Genomic DNA, 18,018 nt, shown 5'->3' on the forward strand with positions numbered 1-18,018 from the left:
TACATAGAGCCATTAGTTGTACAGTTAGCAGCAAAAATAGCCAAGCGATCAAATAGCGAATGAATCTAAACACTCTTGTTTAGTGTACAGTGAGCATCAAATACAGTCACGGTCAAAGTGGCCAAATCTATCGTATAACATTTGTTACCATAGAAATAAGGGTGTGGTGTGTCAGTTACATTTGGCCCCTTGCCTACATGGGGGCTCCACGAGAATACTTGTAATAATAAGAAAAAAGTAAACAAACTCCCGCTCTTCAATGTTTCTCGTTTTTTTTTTTAAATGTGGCTCCTTCACTTTACAAAAGGGTTACGTCACCAAAAAGGTATTTTTGCTGCCTACAGTACGAAAGTTAAAAGTTATCTTACCCATCAAGTAAGTTAATGTTAGCAAAGAATCAATTTTTTTGTTCAAATCAGAAATAAATAACTATTTGTTACTAAATGTTCTTTCTTTCAACCCTTTTTAAGTAGTAAGTATTTAAAAATTATAATATTGTAGCTAGGTATATTGAAATTACCAATATCCTAACCACTTGGGTCATCACTAATTGTGCAGCAGTTGACATGTTGTACAGTAATCTATAGGGCTAATATGGTCGACCCTTTATCATTTGTCACCATGTTTGTCACGTTCTAACAAGTATGTAAACGTGAAAGTGACGGGCATAGTGACAAGTGATAAACCATGGAACCATGCTGCCACCGCAGTTTTACAAGATGTCTCATACAACCTGCGTCGTGAAGGTCCTAGCCTGCCGAAAATATTCTTAACCCATTCAGCGCTATTCACGACACGTTGTCGTTTTGCCTCTACGAAGCATTTCCGCTACATACCGGGAAATCCATGTTAAATTAAGTTGAACATGGTTAAAAAATCTAGGTTGATAATAACTTTCAGGCATAATTTAGAAACACAATAATTAAATAATATAGTTTATTTTTGATAAAAAAGTAACAACCTAAAAAAAATCACGTTGTTGTTATTTAGGTGACTACACAATAACGTCAATATTTTACACTGGAGACTGGAGTCTTGAATCTATTAATAAATTATGTTATTTGCTGAATATAACATTTAACCACATATTTTTGATAATTTATACAGTTGATATTTTTCCACAGAGTATTCTAAATAGATGACAAGACTAGGTAGAGTCAGACCAAGCTATGTTGGCAGTGATTTTGACAGCCCAGACTGTGCAAGTGTTATTTTAAATGTCAATCTTCTATTAAATTCATCCATAGAATTCATTCATCCATTCATCTTCTATGAGATCCATGCATCTTGATGCATTACTGTACTGTACATGTATACAATAAATACAATACAATTATGACGTTTACCTTAACGCACCGTCTGGGCTATCAAAATCGCTGCCAACTTAACTTGGTCTGACACAATAATTTGAAACGCTACATTAGAAAAAAAAATTTATGTAATTGAAATAGTACATTGTGCAATGAGGGGGGTAAGTGAAATTTTGGATACGAGGGTGGTAATTCCCGACAGCCGCAGACTTGAGGGAATTAAAGACCCGAGTTTGCAATATTCTTACCCCCAGAGGTACACACAATGTTTTTCATCACACTTGCGAAGAAAAAACTAAATTTTAAGCAAAATAATTCTTAAATATGGTGACATATCAAACATTCGTCCGCCATTTTGTAATTTCTTGGCAGGTGAGGCATCGAAGGCACAGACCTATTCGGCATTCAGCCACGATTGAAAATTATGTAAAAATATTTTAAACATCAAATTAAATAAATTATAAACGTCAGTATTTTAAAAGTAAAACTCATTTATGCTACTTTGTATGAATAAGTGACCTAATTAAAAAAAAAGCTATAATTTCCTAGGGAGTTATAGCTTTTTTTTCACAATCCATAACTCCCTCGGGAACAAAATAGGCCTTTGTCCTTCAGCACACCTGCATGAAATAAGATCTTTTTCGAGCAAGTGTGATAAAAAGAAAAATCAGTTACATTGCATCTTCTTATTTACATTTGTTATGAATATAAAAAAGGGGTTTTAATTTTATTTCAATATTAAAATGATAGTACATATATTGTGAAGAAATGCAAAGACCTTATTTTTGACTACAGGAGGCAAAATCGAAATGTGCCACAAAATGGCCAAAGTTTTGGCAAGGTTAATTTGATTACAGTACAGGTCAAAATAATAAGTGTCTAATAAAATAACATTGTGCTATAATATAAAACACCATTTTAACACGATTTTTATATTCAGTGCTGATTCAAAATACCGAATGGTTAACAATTTAACCCTTTGAACGCCAAGAACCCCTAAAGGCGTCGTTACTAATCGTACCCACAGCGCCAAGGACAACTATAGGTGTCATGATGTGAGCTGTCAAAGTAACCTTCACACTTTCAAGTAAGGTTTACATTAGCTCGCTTGCACCCGGGAGCTTAGCGTTTGAGTGGTGTTTGTGTTTATGACATAAAGCGTTCAAAAGGCTAAGCAAATTTTTTACTCCATACCTACATAAAATGTATAAATTCACATGATAAAAACATGGATAATTTTGACTTTCACCAAGGTTTTACCTATGCAACATTCAGGTATTTTAGCTATTTAGACTGTTTTGAATAACATATATTCTTTAGAGCATATCATTTTAATTCTAACATTATTCCTGAATGAACAATGTAAGTTAGCTGTAAAACCGACTCAACTCATATGCTGCGTAATTTTTTATAGAATAGAGTACAATTTGACGCTGTGCTGTGCACAGCAGACAGCATCAACAGAAGCCCTGGCCTAAATAGAGATCTACTTGTGAAAGGTCCTTCTCACATTGCAGAAACAGTTCTAGTTATGGAAAAAAAAAGACATAAGTTGATTGTCACAGTAAAGCAGATCCTTTTGCGTATACAATTCCCAGCTAATGTATAAATTGTCAGCTAAAACTACATCAACAACGCAATTATAGTCAATGGTTACAATGCTACCTACTGTACTGTTAAATACTTGTATATTTCATACCTTTTAAAAGCATCCAGTCTAGCTCCATCAGCTTTAAACAACGCCTCACCAGTATCACCACACAATTTGATAACCTATCTACACACACAATCACGTATCGTGCACACTACTCGAGCTCACATTCCTAGTCCGTTTCCCACCGGTCACCGACTTCTTTCTCTTTCCACTGTCTTCTTCGCTCACACTATTGGTCCTGGCTTTCGGGCTCATGATGTCAGAACTGATGGAGTCTCTTTGTGATTTTTTGCGCTGTCGCTTGGGGACAGTTTCTCCCATGAGCATCTCGTTGAATAGTCGTTGCCTGGCCTCCCAGTAGAGGTTTTGTCGTTGGATAAGTTCGGGGTGTTTGGCCTCGAAGGCGGAGTCGGGGGGGATGAGGAGCTCCCAGCCGGTCTTGGGGTTGAACTTGGCGACGGAGCGGATGATGTCCAGCACGTCCTGCGGCGGCAGGCGCACCGCCGCCGCTACCTTCCGCCGGTCGATGTACGAGTGTTGGGTGAACAGGTAAAGCTGTAAGAATAATACAATATCTTGTTTAATAATATACATTCTTAAAACCACAATTACAGTTTTAATCTTTTGACCGCCGAAGACGTCATATGACGCGCGACTACAGCCCAATATCAACCTTCATGCGTAACGACAAGGTTCACGATTACGCGCCGCGTACGATAGGCGTGGCGTTCAAAGGGTTAAATACTTAAACTACTATAAATGTTGTATTGACTTGTAAAAGAGCCCTTGAGGCCTACTTGCAGAATAAATTTTTGAATTTTGAATTTTTGAATTTTGAAACGGCCCGTATCGAGCCAGACCTAGGATAACAGTTTCCCCATCTCGTCTTAAATAATGATATGAGGAAGGGTAGGTTAGCACGGTAACGTTGCTTTGACCACGCTCATCATTGGCAGTATGGCAGAATAACTGGCATCTCATATATCGATTTGGCTCTCATTCACTATTATTATAAGTATTAAAAATTCGGCGCAGTTAGTAGTTGGGTCCGACTGTAAATTCTTAAAGAAAATCCCCTCTCCAAACTTTTACTGCAGATGAACTTTCTCTTCTCACACTTAGTAAGAAAGCTATAAATTTGATGAAAAACATTATAATTTGCAATTAGGGGTTCTAGAGCAGGCAAAAATAGATCTCTAATCAGGTACAGTAGTGAGTGAACCATAGGCTGCATGCTCAAAGAACATGTTTCAAGCCTCGCTAATAGGTTAAACTCACTACATGATCCCTCGCAGCTTGCCACAACGCCGCTGTAGCCCCAGCACCGAGGGCCGAGGGTCTCGCGGTCCACAGTCCACGCAAAAAGCACGCTTTGACACTGAGTAGGAATAGTAGGGTGGAATCCCTCAACGGCCCAGATTCCGAGAAATCAGCTAAGTCTTGATCATTGGCTTATATGTTGGCTTGACTGGTCTCTAGAAGGTAAGGTAAGGTAGTTTGAGTGTACTCACCACATGGTCCCTGGCAGCTCGCCACACGGCGGCCGTGGCGCCGGCGCCGAGGGCCGCCGAGCGCGCCGTCCACAGGCCGCGCACGCAGCACGCGTGGCCGCTCAGCAGCGACAGCAGCGCGGACTCGCTGAGCGGCCCGGACTCCGTGCGAATCAGCGAGCGGAGATCGTCGAACGTCATGAGTTTGGCTGGAAATGGAAATTGTTAGAGATAAATACACTCAAATAAAACAATTACGACGTTGTCTGTGAAGGTAATGTCACCTGCACATTGTATATCAGTTAGATATCAGTCATTCTTTACTCAATTCGCACAACCACCACATTAATTTTTGCTGTATTAATCGCCGCGTCCGTTGGGATCTGGCAATGATAGCGTTAAAACTAGAATTTATGGAAATAATAAATCGTGTCAAATTTCAACACTGCCTTCAATACTGAAAGTTTGAATCGGAGTAGATATAGATTTATTTGTGTGATGAGGATGATTGCAGATATTTTTTCCCGAGTTAATTTTATTTATTTAATCTTTATTGCACAAAAGAAAACCTTATAGCACAAAAGGCGGACTTAATGCCATGAGGCATTCTCTACTAGTCAACCTTTAGGCTAAGCAGAGAGATTGTGGGCGGTGCTTATACTTTAACAACAACAACCAAATATAATACAATAACATACCATACATACATAAATATACATACTTATATTTCTTATAATATATACATAAATAACGACAAAACATATAGAGCTTACACATACATTATTAATATTTTTATTTAAGTAATATTTAATAAGTAATGTTTGTATTTATCAAGACATGACAGTCACCGTTGTTAAGTATGTCAGCGAGCTGGTCGGCCGGGTCGGGCCGCTTGGGGGCCGCCTGGGCCTCGTCGAGCGGCGGCGGCGGCACCAGGGCTCGCACGTATTCTCGCCCGCGGAGCGACAGCGCTGAGCCTTGTCCTGGAGTTGCACTGAATAACTTCAGGCGCTCGAGCTGTCAACAAAGGCGTTTATCAATCTTGAATCTGAGTAATTTAAAATTTCAAAAATCGCCATAACCTACTACACCTAGTTATTTTCGGCTAAACTGATATGCTTCAGTTGGAATTAAGGAGTTAAACTTTCGAGCATTCCATCAGTGGCTTTTCCAAACGCGGCTTCTTTATTTTTCTAATAATGTCAGAAACCTGAGATTTGGCACTATTCCGTTTTTTAGGCAAGCTATTAAAGTACCTATTTAAATCCTAAATAGCCTTTTTAGCATTTTAACCCCAAAGACCACCAATTCAGATTGGTGGTAACAAGTGGCAGGTGGGACTAGCAAGTTTTATTCCCAGTTGTTACCAAAATATTTTAATGTTCAATACGGTTATTTGGTAAACTATATCCCCCTTATTCATAAACGTGTACTAAAGTTACGATGTCGCTAATAATCGTTTGTCCCTTTCCGACGTATTGGTATGATGGAAAGGGACAAACGATTATTAGCGGCATCGTAACTTTAGTACACGTTTATGAATAAGGGGGTATATGTGTATGTGTCAATATAGCTCTTAATTGTTTTGCTGTTCGTAGCAGGGACCCGTCCTCCCGTGCACCTCTTCCCAGAAGAATGCCTTTAAATGGTTTAGTCATTTATCGAATAGCCCCAACAATTTGCTTTTCCTTTGAATTGCTTAACCTTCATTTTGATTAGCTCTAGGAAGGGGTTTCCTTTTCAGATTTACCACTAAAATAAAAGGGTATCCCCTCTTTAATTAAAAAATATGACACCTGTGCTCAACGCGCTAGATACCCAGTCCTTCACTTTAAACATGAATTTGCAATATTGATCCTATTTTCATTAATAGAAAGTTGAAAATGGCATACGCATTATAATACTTATAATTGATTGATTGATTCAAGGTGTAAGCGTTTAGGAATGGATATCAGACATTCGAAGAGAGACTTGCTTACCTGTATTATGAAGCGCTAAAAAAGCCAAAGCTTAAAGGGTTTTAGAGAGCAATGGCTTTGGTGATAACTAGTGGGTTATCCACAACCAAGCGCCGCCCACTATAGGCGTGGGGTTAAAGGAGCAGCAATCGCAAGCAATAGAAATCATAAAATACTTAAATGCAGATGATTTATGAACTCTTTTTTTAATTTTAAATCAGAGAGTTGTGTTATGTTACACTATTTTATAACTGCATTTCTCAACCAGCTACAAAAAAAGTTGCTGTCGAAAATGTCAATGCTAACTTCAGGAACATGTCCATGAAAACAGTGTCTGTGAAAGCAGTGCTTGTGGTTACATTTAACTACTTTTTTTTCAGGAATCAGATTCAAATCTTCTTCTTCGTCAGTCGGTCCCTCAATGCTTTCGTCGTATCGTGACATCATGTCCTTCTATTGAAGACCAGATATCTCCATAGGCTTCTATTCCTCGCCAAGCGCATGGTCTCGTGCAGTTTTAATTGCATAGGTGCAGTGATTTGAGCACACCATCTAGTTGGGGGAGGGCCCTGAGGTCTGGTGCCTTCAACTTTGCCCGTAATAATAACTCACTCTAGGCTATCCGGGTATCCGGGGAGCGGCGTGAGAGATGACAACAGAGTCGAATAATAATAAATGACTCTAAACCTATAAGACAGCAAGGCACATGTACAAGACAGCAAAACACATGCCTTAAAATCAATTACTCACATCTGCATAGTCCGTGTCAGCATGCTTCCATAGCGCGTGGTACCAGGGCTCTTCGGCGATGCGCTGTGATATGGACTCGTACGATTTCTCCCGGGCCTTCTTGGCCACATCCGTTTCTTGCCGGGCGAATTTTACCGTTACCTATAAAAAAATGACAAAATTTTAATAATTCATTGATGTTTGATTTAAAATAACATTGAAACACATTAATGTCTTAAAAGAAGAAAGTTGATGTTATTTCCAATGGTTTTTCTTACAGCCAGTATGGCCACTAAATATCGAAACTGGGGCATTCCACGAGAATGTCGCTTACGTAACGCCTTTGCTTTGTAAGGCAGTTACTTCTATCAGACCCGAAAAGTTCGAGAATATACTGCTAATTTGTTAGCCATGAAATATTACCCCAACCCAATGTTCTTTTCTCGGCATTTTCGGAAGTGTTAGAAGAATGGCTGTACGCAAGCGACATTCTCGTGGAATGCCCAACTATTTAAGGAAGAGGATTAAAATGGAATTTTGGAATTTTCGCTTGCTGGTGTATCAATAATAGCATAAGGGGTTAAACAACAACTTTGTCCCTTTGTAACACATATAGCATATTTATGTTGCCTTTGAAGCCTAATTTTGTATTTTTCATCCCACAAATAGGCGGGTCCACACAGAGCGCGCCGCCTCGGCCGAGGCACGTCTACACTGGCCGGTGAGGAAATTGCCTTGTTGGTATGCTCGCTCTGTGTGGAACAGCCTATTCATCAAAAAAATGGTGGACTGGATTGGGTGGACTAACAGGTGTGTTAAAAATAAATTGTATTGTATGTCTCAGTATCACACTTAAGATCGTAAACTCGATTCATAAAAAATCTTCATTTTTATTTCTCTTTACCTTTAACTTTTTCATCAGTAAAAACCTTTGTGACAGAACTTATGGACCGTCTAAGTATACTATACAGACCTGCTGAGCCTCAGGTTCTTTTTCTTCATCATCAGAGTTTTCAGCCTTGTTTTTATCATGCTTCCGCTTGTCTTGCTTGTCGTAATAGGAGCAACATGGTCTCATTTGCACAATCCCTAAAAATTACAACATTTTATAATATCAGAGCTGGGTTTTCTACAAAACACTTTGCTATGCTTAACTAGAGCAGAGGTTAGCAAGCTGCAAACCTTTAAAAAGAATAGCAAATCTTAACAAGGAAAATCATCCCACCAAAAATATTTTCATGTAAAATGTTGCCGAGACGAAACCATATGGCTCGCACTGTCAAACAGTTATGAGATCTGATGTAGAGCTAAGCTTCTAACTCGCCAAGCTTTAACATACAAGCCCTATTGTATTTTATTATTTATAACAAGGAGTCCCAATATCAACTTTCAGACCTCTACAATAAAATTTTACGGAAGTCTCATACAAATTTCCATCCCCTAGTTTAAGGGGTTGGGGGTAAAAATTCCAAGTTTTAGAATTATTTAGTTGCTTGTGTACTAATACCAGCTTACATACCAAATTCAACTTTCTAGGACTTCAGGAAGTACCCTAAGAATTTTGATGATCATCAGTCAGTGACGAAATTGGGGTTTTCTAGATATTAATAAAATCTAAAGTAAAAGAGCTATGCAATTGAAACTTTATACATTTAATAAATCTACTATCAACATCAATGCCAAGAATTTTGTTTATCTGGTATAATCCAAACCCAAGTTATTAGGGTTAAAAAAACGACCAAGAGCTTTAAGAAAAGGTAGGTTGCCATTGTGCTTGGCACCCAGTAAATTGATTTTGCTGGTTTAAGCTAAGTCTTCTAAGTGTTAATTGTTTGTGTGTCATGAAAAGCCCCAATTTTACGTCCAAAGAGCCTCAGTTTGCTGATCCAACATTTTGTATGATGAGAACCAGCTATATTCTTATCTCAATATTATTTATTGTTTGTAATTGTGTGTTTCCAATGTATACATTCAATTTCATTATAATTGACCTATACCTTTAATTGGTGTGCAGTGCAGCTCCTTGTCCTGTAAAATGGCCACTGCATAGTGCTGTGTATCCAGGCATGGCGCACTGCTTTCAAACATCATCTTATCCATAATCCCGCTATTGAAGTACTGAGCCTTCTCCCGCTCTTTGTCCTTAATGTACCTCGATTCCTGATCATAAACAGAATAGTTGAAACAAAATAGATTTCATTGTGCTTGTATTTTTCTCTAAGTGATGTTTTTTGAAAAACTGGAATAATAACTTGAAAAGCATACATAATGTTTTCTTTTCTTCAAATGACAAACAATGATTTGAAATTAACATTTAAAACCAATAAAAACTGTGAAAATGTCCACCCATTTTGACCACAGCAGTTTGCGTATGTGTTAAATGTATAACGCCTTGATGATGGCATCCCTATTTTAAAACTTAAATTATGGAGTAAGTGCAGTCCATATGATATCCTACTTAGACGATTAGTATATTTGTGTAGTCGTTTTATTTACTACCAGAGCTTACCTGTTGGCCATCGGTGTTTATGGCTATCTGCTCGCCTTTAGACGAGCAGTACTTATCGCTGTAGGTGTCCAACCCAACCTCCAACCGTACCAGTTGGTTATTAGGTTTGATAAATGCATTGACCACATTAACATCCTTCCATTCTCTGTTCGCCGGTCTCACGGGGTACTGATATATGTACAAGTTGCTAGCCAACGCTTGAGATAAAAACACTGGAATCTGAAATAAAAAGAATTTGAAACTGAGTCCGTGCACAATAACATAACCTAACCGCATACCACGTTGTAAAAGCTCTTTTTCAAGGGATTTTACCTCTTGAACAACAGGATCTTCTTCTTCCATCGTTAACAATGTCTTCAATGCAAAAATAACATATGCGTTTCATGAAATTAAATTAAAATATAATAGTGAAACATCCCAAATTAGATCCGACGTTTCACTTTGGGTTGTACTTGGATTGGACAGTTCGGTTCGCGGATGCGGATGTTTGAGTAATATGCACTTTTTGTGACGTTCGAATAGTGAACTCGAATAGCTATTCAAAGTCGTTTGTATTGAGCACCGACCACCGACCAAGGTCAGGATGACATTGGACCAACATGGGTCCGTCGGAAGCTTGTTTGTCAGCCTTTGTAGTGCGGGCTTTATGCCAATAATCATATTATTGATATTATACAACCTTCCAAGTATTAAAAAAAATAGCTAAACCCCTCCCTTCGGCAGTCGGATAAACGTTAGATGAAAAATGGGTCCGTCATTTAGGATTGTTTATTATTTTTAGAAGTATTGAGTGAAATGTGAAAATAAATAGATAATGTAATTAATTTTCAAGTATATTAAGATAAAATTAGGCGTTAGTCACGATGAATAGTATGTATCTATATTATTACTTGCAATAATTAACTATATACCTACACCAGATTTATTATATTACTTAATACTTATCTTCTTTTTTCAGCACAAGTATCTCGTAATATAAATGTAAACAAACTATTAAAATACAATGTTTTTATCCTCAAAATGGTTCAATTTGTAAGTATTAAGATCTTATATATTGTAAATCAGAATCAAGTAAAGTAATGGTCATGTGAAGTCCCAAAGTGATTTTACCAAATCACCCATAGAGGTTTTCCGCTTATTTTAGGTGCTTGGCAAAAAAGTCGTGCAGTGATTTTCTAGTAAAAACTAGTTTTGAAACTACGTAAACCTAGTCTGTCAAGCCATGGCTGGCTCATTTCATCAGCCCATTGTTTGTCATCAGTTCAGTAGAAAAAAGAGGCAAATTTAAAAAATGTAGGCGCAAAGGGTTATCGTCCCACAGAATATTTTAATTTCGCGCCTTTTCTACTGACAAAGTTGTGTGACATGGGAGCGTGCACGACTGTCACGCAACCTAGTGTCCGCAATTCTAGGGGAAAACGTCAATTCACTACATCTTATAAAACTACTCCAAAACTAAAAACTACTGAACGGATTTTCATACGACTTTCATCTATCAATAGAGTGATTCTTGAGGAAGGCTTAAGTTATAACTTGTTAAGGTTTTGTGTAAATTGTTTGAAATATAACGATGTTGTCGGAAAAAATCACGCTGGCTAGGAGCTTTAATCGAAAACGCTGCCTAATTGATCTATAACAACACAATGTATGGTGGGGTTGTTTCTCATTCATAGGTCTACAAAAAAGTCCGCGATGTGAAATGTCTATCTTTTAAGGATAACTTACTATATCCATTCTTAACTTCTAGAAAAAGATCACGTAATATGTGGCATTTGCAAAGCTATTTACATGGATACATTATTAACAATTATCAAAATAAATACGTTAGTTATATTAAGCATTTCATACAGATTACAATGGTCCCTTACACCATACAATTTAAATGAATATTTCAGGAGTAATCAGGAGCAAATAATACCGTACTGTATATAGGCTACTTAGAATTAAATACTGGAGATTTTTGGAAAGTCTCGGGTACCATCCCAATAACAGCTATAAGTTATAGCTGATAATGAGAGGACTATAGTTACAGCTACAGCCTTTAACTATAGCGAGATTATAAGATATTAGAGCTAAAAACTTACGATACGATTCTTAAAAATTATAATTAGTTTTTCAGGTTTCAAGACAAAACATAACAAGATCTAATATATTTTTCTTTTTTTCTAGGCAACATCTTTATTCATATTGGTGATTTTACCATACATACTGAATCCCCCGTCGGGGCATATGTACTGCATATCAACTGGCCCCACTTTAATAATATCGCTTTTATTTATCGAATTGTACATTTATAAAAGAGTACCTCTATTTATGGAAAAAATGTACCTTTTCTTTCAAATATGCTTTACGTTTGGTGCATTTGTTCAGTGTTTTCTTTTAAATCTAGCTCGGGTGTGGACGTTTTTGATATACGGCACATGTTACTTGGTTTTATTGGTGATTTTGGTACTGGATTTAGTCTTCATTGCTAATGAAAGAGGATGCACAATTAATATTGCGTAATAAATATGCAAAAATGTATGCATGTCTGCTCAAATCTGGCTGGCCATGGCTAAGGGGGGCTAACAAAGCAAATTTAAAAGGAGAAAGTGGTGAAGCTAACAAAGGAGTTTGCTTTCAGAGTAAGCAAGGTGACCTTCCTTACATATCATACATATGAACATGGTTTTATAAGTAACTGTTAGATGATGTTATAATTATGGATAACTACGCGTAAAAACCAATATAATTTTATTTCTAATCAGTGCCTTTCATTTTCTTTTTTTCTAAGCTTTATTACAGTGCTATTTTCATGCTGGAAATTAATACAGCAGTTGTGTGAAGTAGGTACTACTTATCTACAGTACTCATAACTTATATTCACACACTTCTGACTTTTAGGATACAAGGCTTGGGTAGATTATTAGAAGCCCCTACCTCATATAAGTCTCATGGATGACCCTTAAAAATTGCTTAATTAAACAAGCAACCATAATGCATATTGCTTATTTCCAAATCTAAATTTAAATAGTAAATTATAAATTGTAGTTCTACGAAATGGGGCCAAGATAATTCTGTCAAGATCGAGACTGAGGGGTAACTTTAGACTTTAGACAATGTTTTATGACTGAATAAACTAATCTAGCTAGTTCAAAATTTACCCTAAGGTTTGTTTCAGAATGTCCAAGCAAGTCCTAAATAAGCTGTTTGCCATTTATCCGACGAATAAAGTCATCGTTGGCCTTTCACAATCTTCAAGTAAGCTTAACTGGTAGATAAAGTGCTAAACTTTACTTTTCGTTCTAAAGAAATTCTAAAGTTCTTGATTTAATAGTATTTTATGCAACAGTTGTATAAGAAGGGTCAAAAAAGGCGAGTGGCGTGAGTGAGCCAGAGCCGAAGGCGTAGGCGAACATTGTAAAGAAATACGCCACGAGCATTTTTTGACCTACTTATACAACGTTGCATACAATACTTTTCCTACGAGTCAACAAAAATAAATCTTAATTTAGGTAAACAAATATATGGAGACTAACAAGCAGCGCTAAGCGGCCTTCGTAGTCTATGGGTGTTGCTATATTACGGGTGTCACATGCGTGTTTCTGACTTATGAAGCAATTGTTTCTACTATGCAACCAAATGAATATTTCATAAGTTGGCAGCAATGCACTTAGTCTGAAATTGTATTAGTTTTGATTTTGTTAGGTTGGTAGCCATTAATCGCAGTAACGTTATAGCGATTTTAAAGCACAAGTGCTGTTATGAGGAATAGACAATATAAACTATTCTTGAAACCGTTTATGTATATTCTTATATTCGTGTTAATGAATGTATAAATGACAGATAACAGTAGAGGAGTAGGAAAAGATTGTAAAGTTACGTTCATGTAATTGGGTTATACTATTTCCTTGGTCTAATGTTAGCCCTCTTGTCCCTAATTATCCCTCTTGACGGTATCACTACAACACCTTAAAACTTTTCCAGGCATAGTACGATTTATCGACCACATACGCACCATTAGAATTTCAACTTTAGCATTCCGATTTAAGGTTCAAATTAGATTACACTTTCAGGAAATGTTACTTGTCTTCAAATGAATCATCAAAGCTGTATTAATTGTAATATATTTGGGTTTTTTTGTGAAAACCTTGTAGATTTGTGCGGCCTGGGGGCCTACCGCGAAAACCGAAATTCGCAAATTGCGGGGATCTTTCTCTTTTACTCTTATTAAGACGTAATTAGAGTGAGAGAGAAAAATGCCCGCAATTGACGAACTTTGATTTTCCCGGTAGGGGCCCTGGAAAGGGGTTAAAAAAATAAAGTCCCCTCGCTGCGTCTGTCTGTATGTATGTTCGCGATAAACTTTAAAAGTACTGAAAATTTTCATCCGGTTTTCACTTATCAATAGAATAATTCTTGAGGGAGGTTTAAGTGTATCATTTGTTTAGGTTTTTTGACGGGGTGGGTCGCTAGCAAGTAGTCACTAGTAATATAATAAAACCTATTTTTACGAATCTCTAAACTATATAAGGTTTAACATCACTCAAAAAAACATTACGACGTCATTATGAAGTTTAGAAATGTATATTTGTTACATTCAATTTTTGAGGATTTTTTTGCATAAAATGTATACATTCCCTTACAAATCTCATAACAAATAATATAATTATTAAATTTTTCATGTATAAGAAAAGCGCGATAAACGAATCTATATAAAATGTCGGACATGATTATAAACGGTAAATAACCTGCAATCTTTATAACAATTCTTGATGGTTCTTGTCTCAACTCAAACTACCAGGTGTCTTGCCTTTTTTCCAGATTCTGTGCCAGTAGATAAGAAATGGAATGAACTAATTAAATATAATATATTTATAATGAAACTGGTCGAGTTTGTAAGTACTTACAGAATATTCTTACCTCGTAAGTAGGTATTATAAAAAAATCACATAAATCATAAACATATATATATATATATTGCTAGGTAGTGTTTATTCGAAACTATCATGCTTCATATATTTGAAATGAAAACATACATTGTTCTTTGAATATAAATCTCATGAATTTATTTTGTCGTAGGGGCTATCATTTATAATTATGATTTTACCGGCTTTACTAACGAAACCAAAAGGCCACATGTACTGCATAGCAACTGGCCCCACATTCGTCATATCGCTTCTTCTTGTGATACTGTATGTCCGGAAAAAAGTACCCATATTCATGGAAAAACTATACCTGTGCTTTCAAATAGCATTCGTATTTGGGGCATTTGTCCAATGCTTTATTTTAAATCTTGTGAGAATTTGGCTATGGCTTGTATATTGCTTATTCTACTTAGGTTTACTAATAGTATTATCACTTGATTTGTTTTTAGTTGCTAGGGAAAGGGGTTGTACTTTCAGTATTGCTTAGCTACAAATTAACAGATAGACACCGTAACGCGGGACTATTCGGGACCTCAGGGAGTGCTTGGAACCTAATATATAAATTCATTATGTTGCAATGTATTTTACCAATTATTTTAAAGGTAAAATATACTCAATCAAAACCTATGGTTTCAAGTAGCCCCTGATATTTTAATTAACTTCACGTTACATGTTTTTATTACAACTTAGGTGAAAATATGTAAATTTATATCTATTAAAGTATTTTCATTTCGATATAACAGAGCGAACTTATAGCCACAAATTTTGTTTTAATCACTCAAACCCAACAAATTTAAAAATTTCCCGCCAATATGTAGGTTTATTTATCAAACATTTTATCCGAACGTACATATTTTGACGGGTGTCATTGTCTTATTGTCAATGTCAAGACTGTCAAATAATAACAACAATTAAGTTTCACAAGTATGTATGTGTTACTAACCAGTGTAGTAAAACAAGTTTTGTTAGTTTTAAAAATCTAAAATATTATGTAGAATCAGGATTGTGAATAATTTTTAAGAATCCGTTTGATATTAGATACAAGTCAATATAATTAAAATTGCATATGTTAGAAAGTTATTGGTATTTCCTTTTAGGTTATTTCACTGGCTCTTATGGTAGTGCCGTTCATGGTCTCCGGCACTACGACGTGGCACTGCTTGGCTGTGGCACCTACTCTCGTGCTCTCACTTCTGTTCATCATACTCTACTTAGTGGACCAAGTGCACGATCTAGCCGAGCAGTCGTACTTGATTATCCAAATAATATGTAATGTGTTAGCCGTTATAACTGGTCTGTTGTCTAATAGCGCGACATTGGCATTGATTGGACTGTTAAATTGTCATTTAATATTTATCTTGACAATAGATCTTTATTACATTACTAGGGAGAGGGGGTTTGCTCTGGCCAAGCTAAAATAAAGTAATGTTTAAGACTTCCTTGTATATTATAAGACCTTTAAGCACATCCACTGACATTAGAGGTTACTATCATAATGGCAGTTTTGCATAAATGTATACAAAAGCTAAAATTGAATAGTGTCATGTTACTTTTAGGTATTGGCACTCGTTCTCAATATATTACCATTATTGGTGGAGTCACCGGGCTTCTTGCACTGCCTTGCGTCCGGACCCACCCTAGTGCTGTCCGTAATATTCATAGTCCTCTACCTCGTCGACCAGGTACCATATGAAGCTGAAATGTATTATGCTATCTTTCAAATAGTTTTCAACACTCTGAGCCTTTTAATTGTTTTTACAATGGGCAGGTGGATCTTGAGCATTTATATAATATTCTACATAGACTTAATTATAGTTCTTGCATTTGATATTTATTATATGCATCGGGAAAGAGGATGGAATTTTTAATTAAATTGTTTCCATAAAAATTTGTATTTTATTTTGTAACATAGAAACATGGTAGGAAGTTAGCTGTTGATAAAATAAGTGACGGGTCTCCACTAACTGATAAGCAAGTGGGTGATAAGACATGTGTGCTAATAAGTGTGACAAACATAGAAAGTGCCTGACATTAGCTATGTTTTTTATCATTAAACTGTGTTTGAAAATATACAAAAGACTATGGCGAGTAACTTTGAATGAAGTACTGTGTGCAACATTATTACTGTGCGTCTGTTTTGTAGTTTGGACTTTTAAAGATTATAGAAAAACTAATAATTATGAACACTCAGAATATCCAGTGATATTGTGGTGGACTAAGGAATTTCCTGGCACTATGGAAACTAAACACTGTCCAGAATATATAAAGTGTTCCATTTACAGCAATGGAAGTGTTCCCTATGGAAATAATGTTGATGCTTACTTGTTTTATGGGAGCACCATTGACTTCAGCCATTTGCCATTACCAAAGAAGTCAGAGCATATTTGGGGTTTGTACCATGAAGAATCCCCAAGGAATGTTGAGGAGCTAATGCATGAACAAATACTTAGGATATTCAATTACTCATCTACTTTGAGTAGATACAGTGATGTACCTTTTCCCTTACAACATCTGGAATCCATTGAACATATTACTAATGAGGAATACTTTGTAACAACTTTTGAAAAGAATATTTATTTGACTGAGATAGCTCCAGTTATGTATTTACAGAGTGATTGTGAAACATCCACTGAACGAGATGCTTATGTGAAAGAATTAATGAAATACATAGAAGTAGATTCTTATGGAAGTTGTCTGAACAACAAAAAGTTGCCCTCAAAGTTTGTTGATGATTATCTGAACCATTTGAGTGATGATGATTTTTTGAAGTTTATTGCAAAATACAAGTTTATTATAGCTATCGAAAACGGAGTTTGTGAAGATTATGTAACTGAAAAGTTTTGGAGAGCAATAAGAATTGGGTCAGTACCTATTTACTTCGGATCTCCTTCAATAAGAGATTGGTTACCAAATAAAAAATCAGCAATTTTACTGGAAGACTTTCCTACACCAAAGCTTTTGAGTGAACATCTTAAAAAGTTGTTAGAAGATGATTTGTTGTATGAACAATATTTAGAACACAAAATTTATCAAATCATTACAAATGAAAGGTTGATAACAGAGTTCAGAATGAGACCCCATCAAATGGACTCATTGAAGACTATTGAAGAATTTGAATGTTTCATTTGTGACAAATTACACAAGCGAAGCAAAGGCATTTATGATAAAAGAATTGTAGATAAGAGACACTACAACTGTCCAAAGCCTCTATCAGCTTTGTCATTGGCTGTTAATCCACAGAATGATTGGGTCTTCTCTTGGGAACTAGCCAAAAAGAGAGCTAACGAAATATATGAAAGAGTCACAAATGCAAACTAAGATCAAATCATAGGATCATATTGACATTAAGTTTAAACACCAATTGAGATAGAGCATCAGTATTTTTTTTAAATATATTTTTATACTTTTATAAAAACTGGTTTTATTGCCTCACTCATTTAAAAGCCACACATAACAAGTAG

At 36.2% G+C, this 18,018-nt stretch overlaps 2 protein-coding genes across 12 annotated transcripts; one reads left to right on the plus strand and one right to left on the minus strand.

Annotated features, from left to right (window-relative positions):
- Positions 1-922: 922 nt before the first annotated feature.
- Positions 923-12,068, minus strand: LOC133521916 (DNA-directed RNA polymerase III subunit RPC5). The gene is made up of 9 exons (XM_061857043.1): positions 11,979-12,068; positions 9,963-10,004; positions 9,651-9,869; positions 9,139-9,301; positions 8,115-8,230; positions 7,163-7,303; positions 5,303-5,471; positions 4,476-4,663; positions 923-3,519 (listed from the first exon to the last, which is right to left on the minus strand). Exons 2-9 carry the CDS (start codon positions 9,990-9,992, stop codon positions 3,100-3,102), a joined length of 1,446 nt encoding a protein of 481 aa, XP_061713027.1. The 5' UTR covers positions 9,993-10,004; positions 11,979-12,068; the 3' UTR covers positions 923-3,099.
- On the plus strand, positions 10,023-17,972 carry LOC133521920 (alpha-(1,3)-fucosyltransferase 10). Of its 11 annotated transcripts, XM_061857060.1 has the most exons (6): positions 10,023-10,520; positions 10,609-10,682; positions 12,811-12,890; positions 14,454-14,527; positions 14,712-14,927; positions 16,114-16,445. In XM_061857060.1, exons 2-6 carry the CDS (start codon positions 10,654-10,656, stop codon positions 16,423-16,425), a joined length of 711 nt encoding a protein of 236 aa, XP_061713044.1. In that variant the 5' UTR covers positions 10,023-10,520; positions 10,609-10,653; the 3' UTR covers positions 16,426-16,445. The 11 variants fall into 11 exon arrangements, with proteins under 11 accessions (XP_061713044.1, XP_061713038.1, XP_061713034.1 ...); XM_061857054.1 differs by lacking the exon at positions 14,712-14,927 and having other exon boundaries at positions 15,655-17,972; XM_061857050.1 differs by lacking the exons at positions 10,023-10,520; positions 10,609-10,682; positions 14,712-14,927 and adding an exon at positions 12,153-12,283 and having other exon boundaries at positions 15,655-17,972.
- The last annotated feature ends 46 nt before the right edge of the window (positions 17,973-18,018 follow it).

Source organism: Cydia pomonella, chromosome 10 (assembly GCF_033807575.1).
Source record: "Cydia pomonella isolate Wapato2018A chromosome 10, ilCydPomo1, whole genome shotgun sequence".
Lineage (NCBI taxonomy): Eukaryota > Metazoa > Arthropoda > Insecta > Lepidoptera > Tortricidae > Cydia > Cydia pomonella.

What these genes read in the sequence shown, in the direction of transcription:
- LOC133521916 (XM_061857043.1), bottom strand. Translation starts at nt 9,992, where the DNA reads ATGGAAGAAGAAGATCCTGTTGTTCAAGAG. An exon ending in AAGATCCTGTTGTTCAAGAG is followed by an intron (nt 9,870 to 9,962) that starts GTAAAATCCCTT and finishes TTTTTATTTCAG; the next exon opens with ATTCCAGTGTTTTTATCTCA. An exon ending in GAGCTGCCAGGGACCATGTG is followed by an intron (nt 3,520 to 4,475) that starts GTGAGTACACTC and finishes TTATTCTTACAG; the next exon opens with CTTTACCTGTTCACCCAACA.
- LOC133521920 (XM_061857054.1), top strand. Translation starts at nt 16,547, where the DNA reads ATGTGTGCTAATAAGTGTGACAAACATAGAAAGTGCCTGACATTAGCT.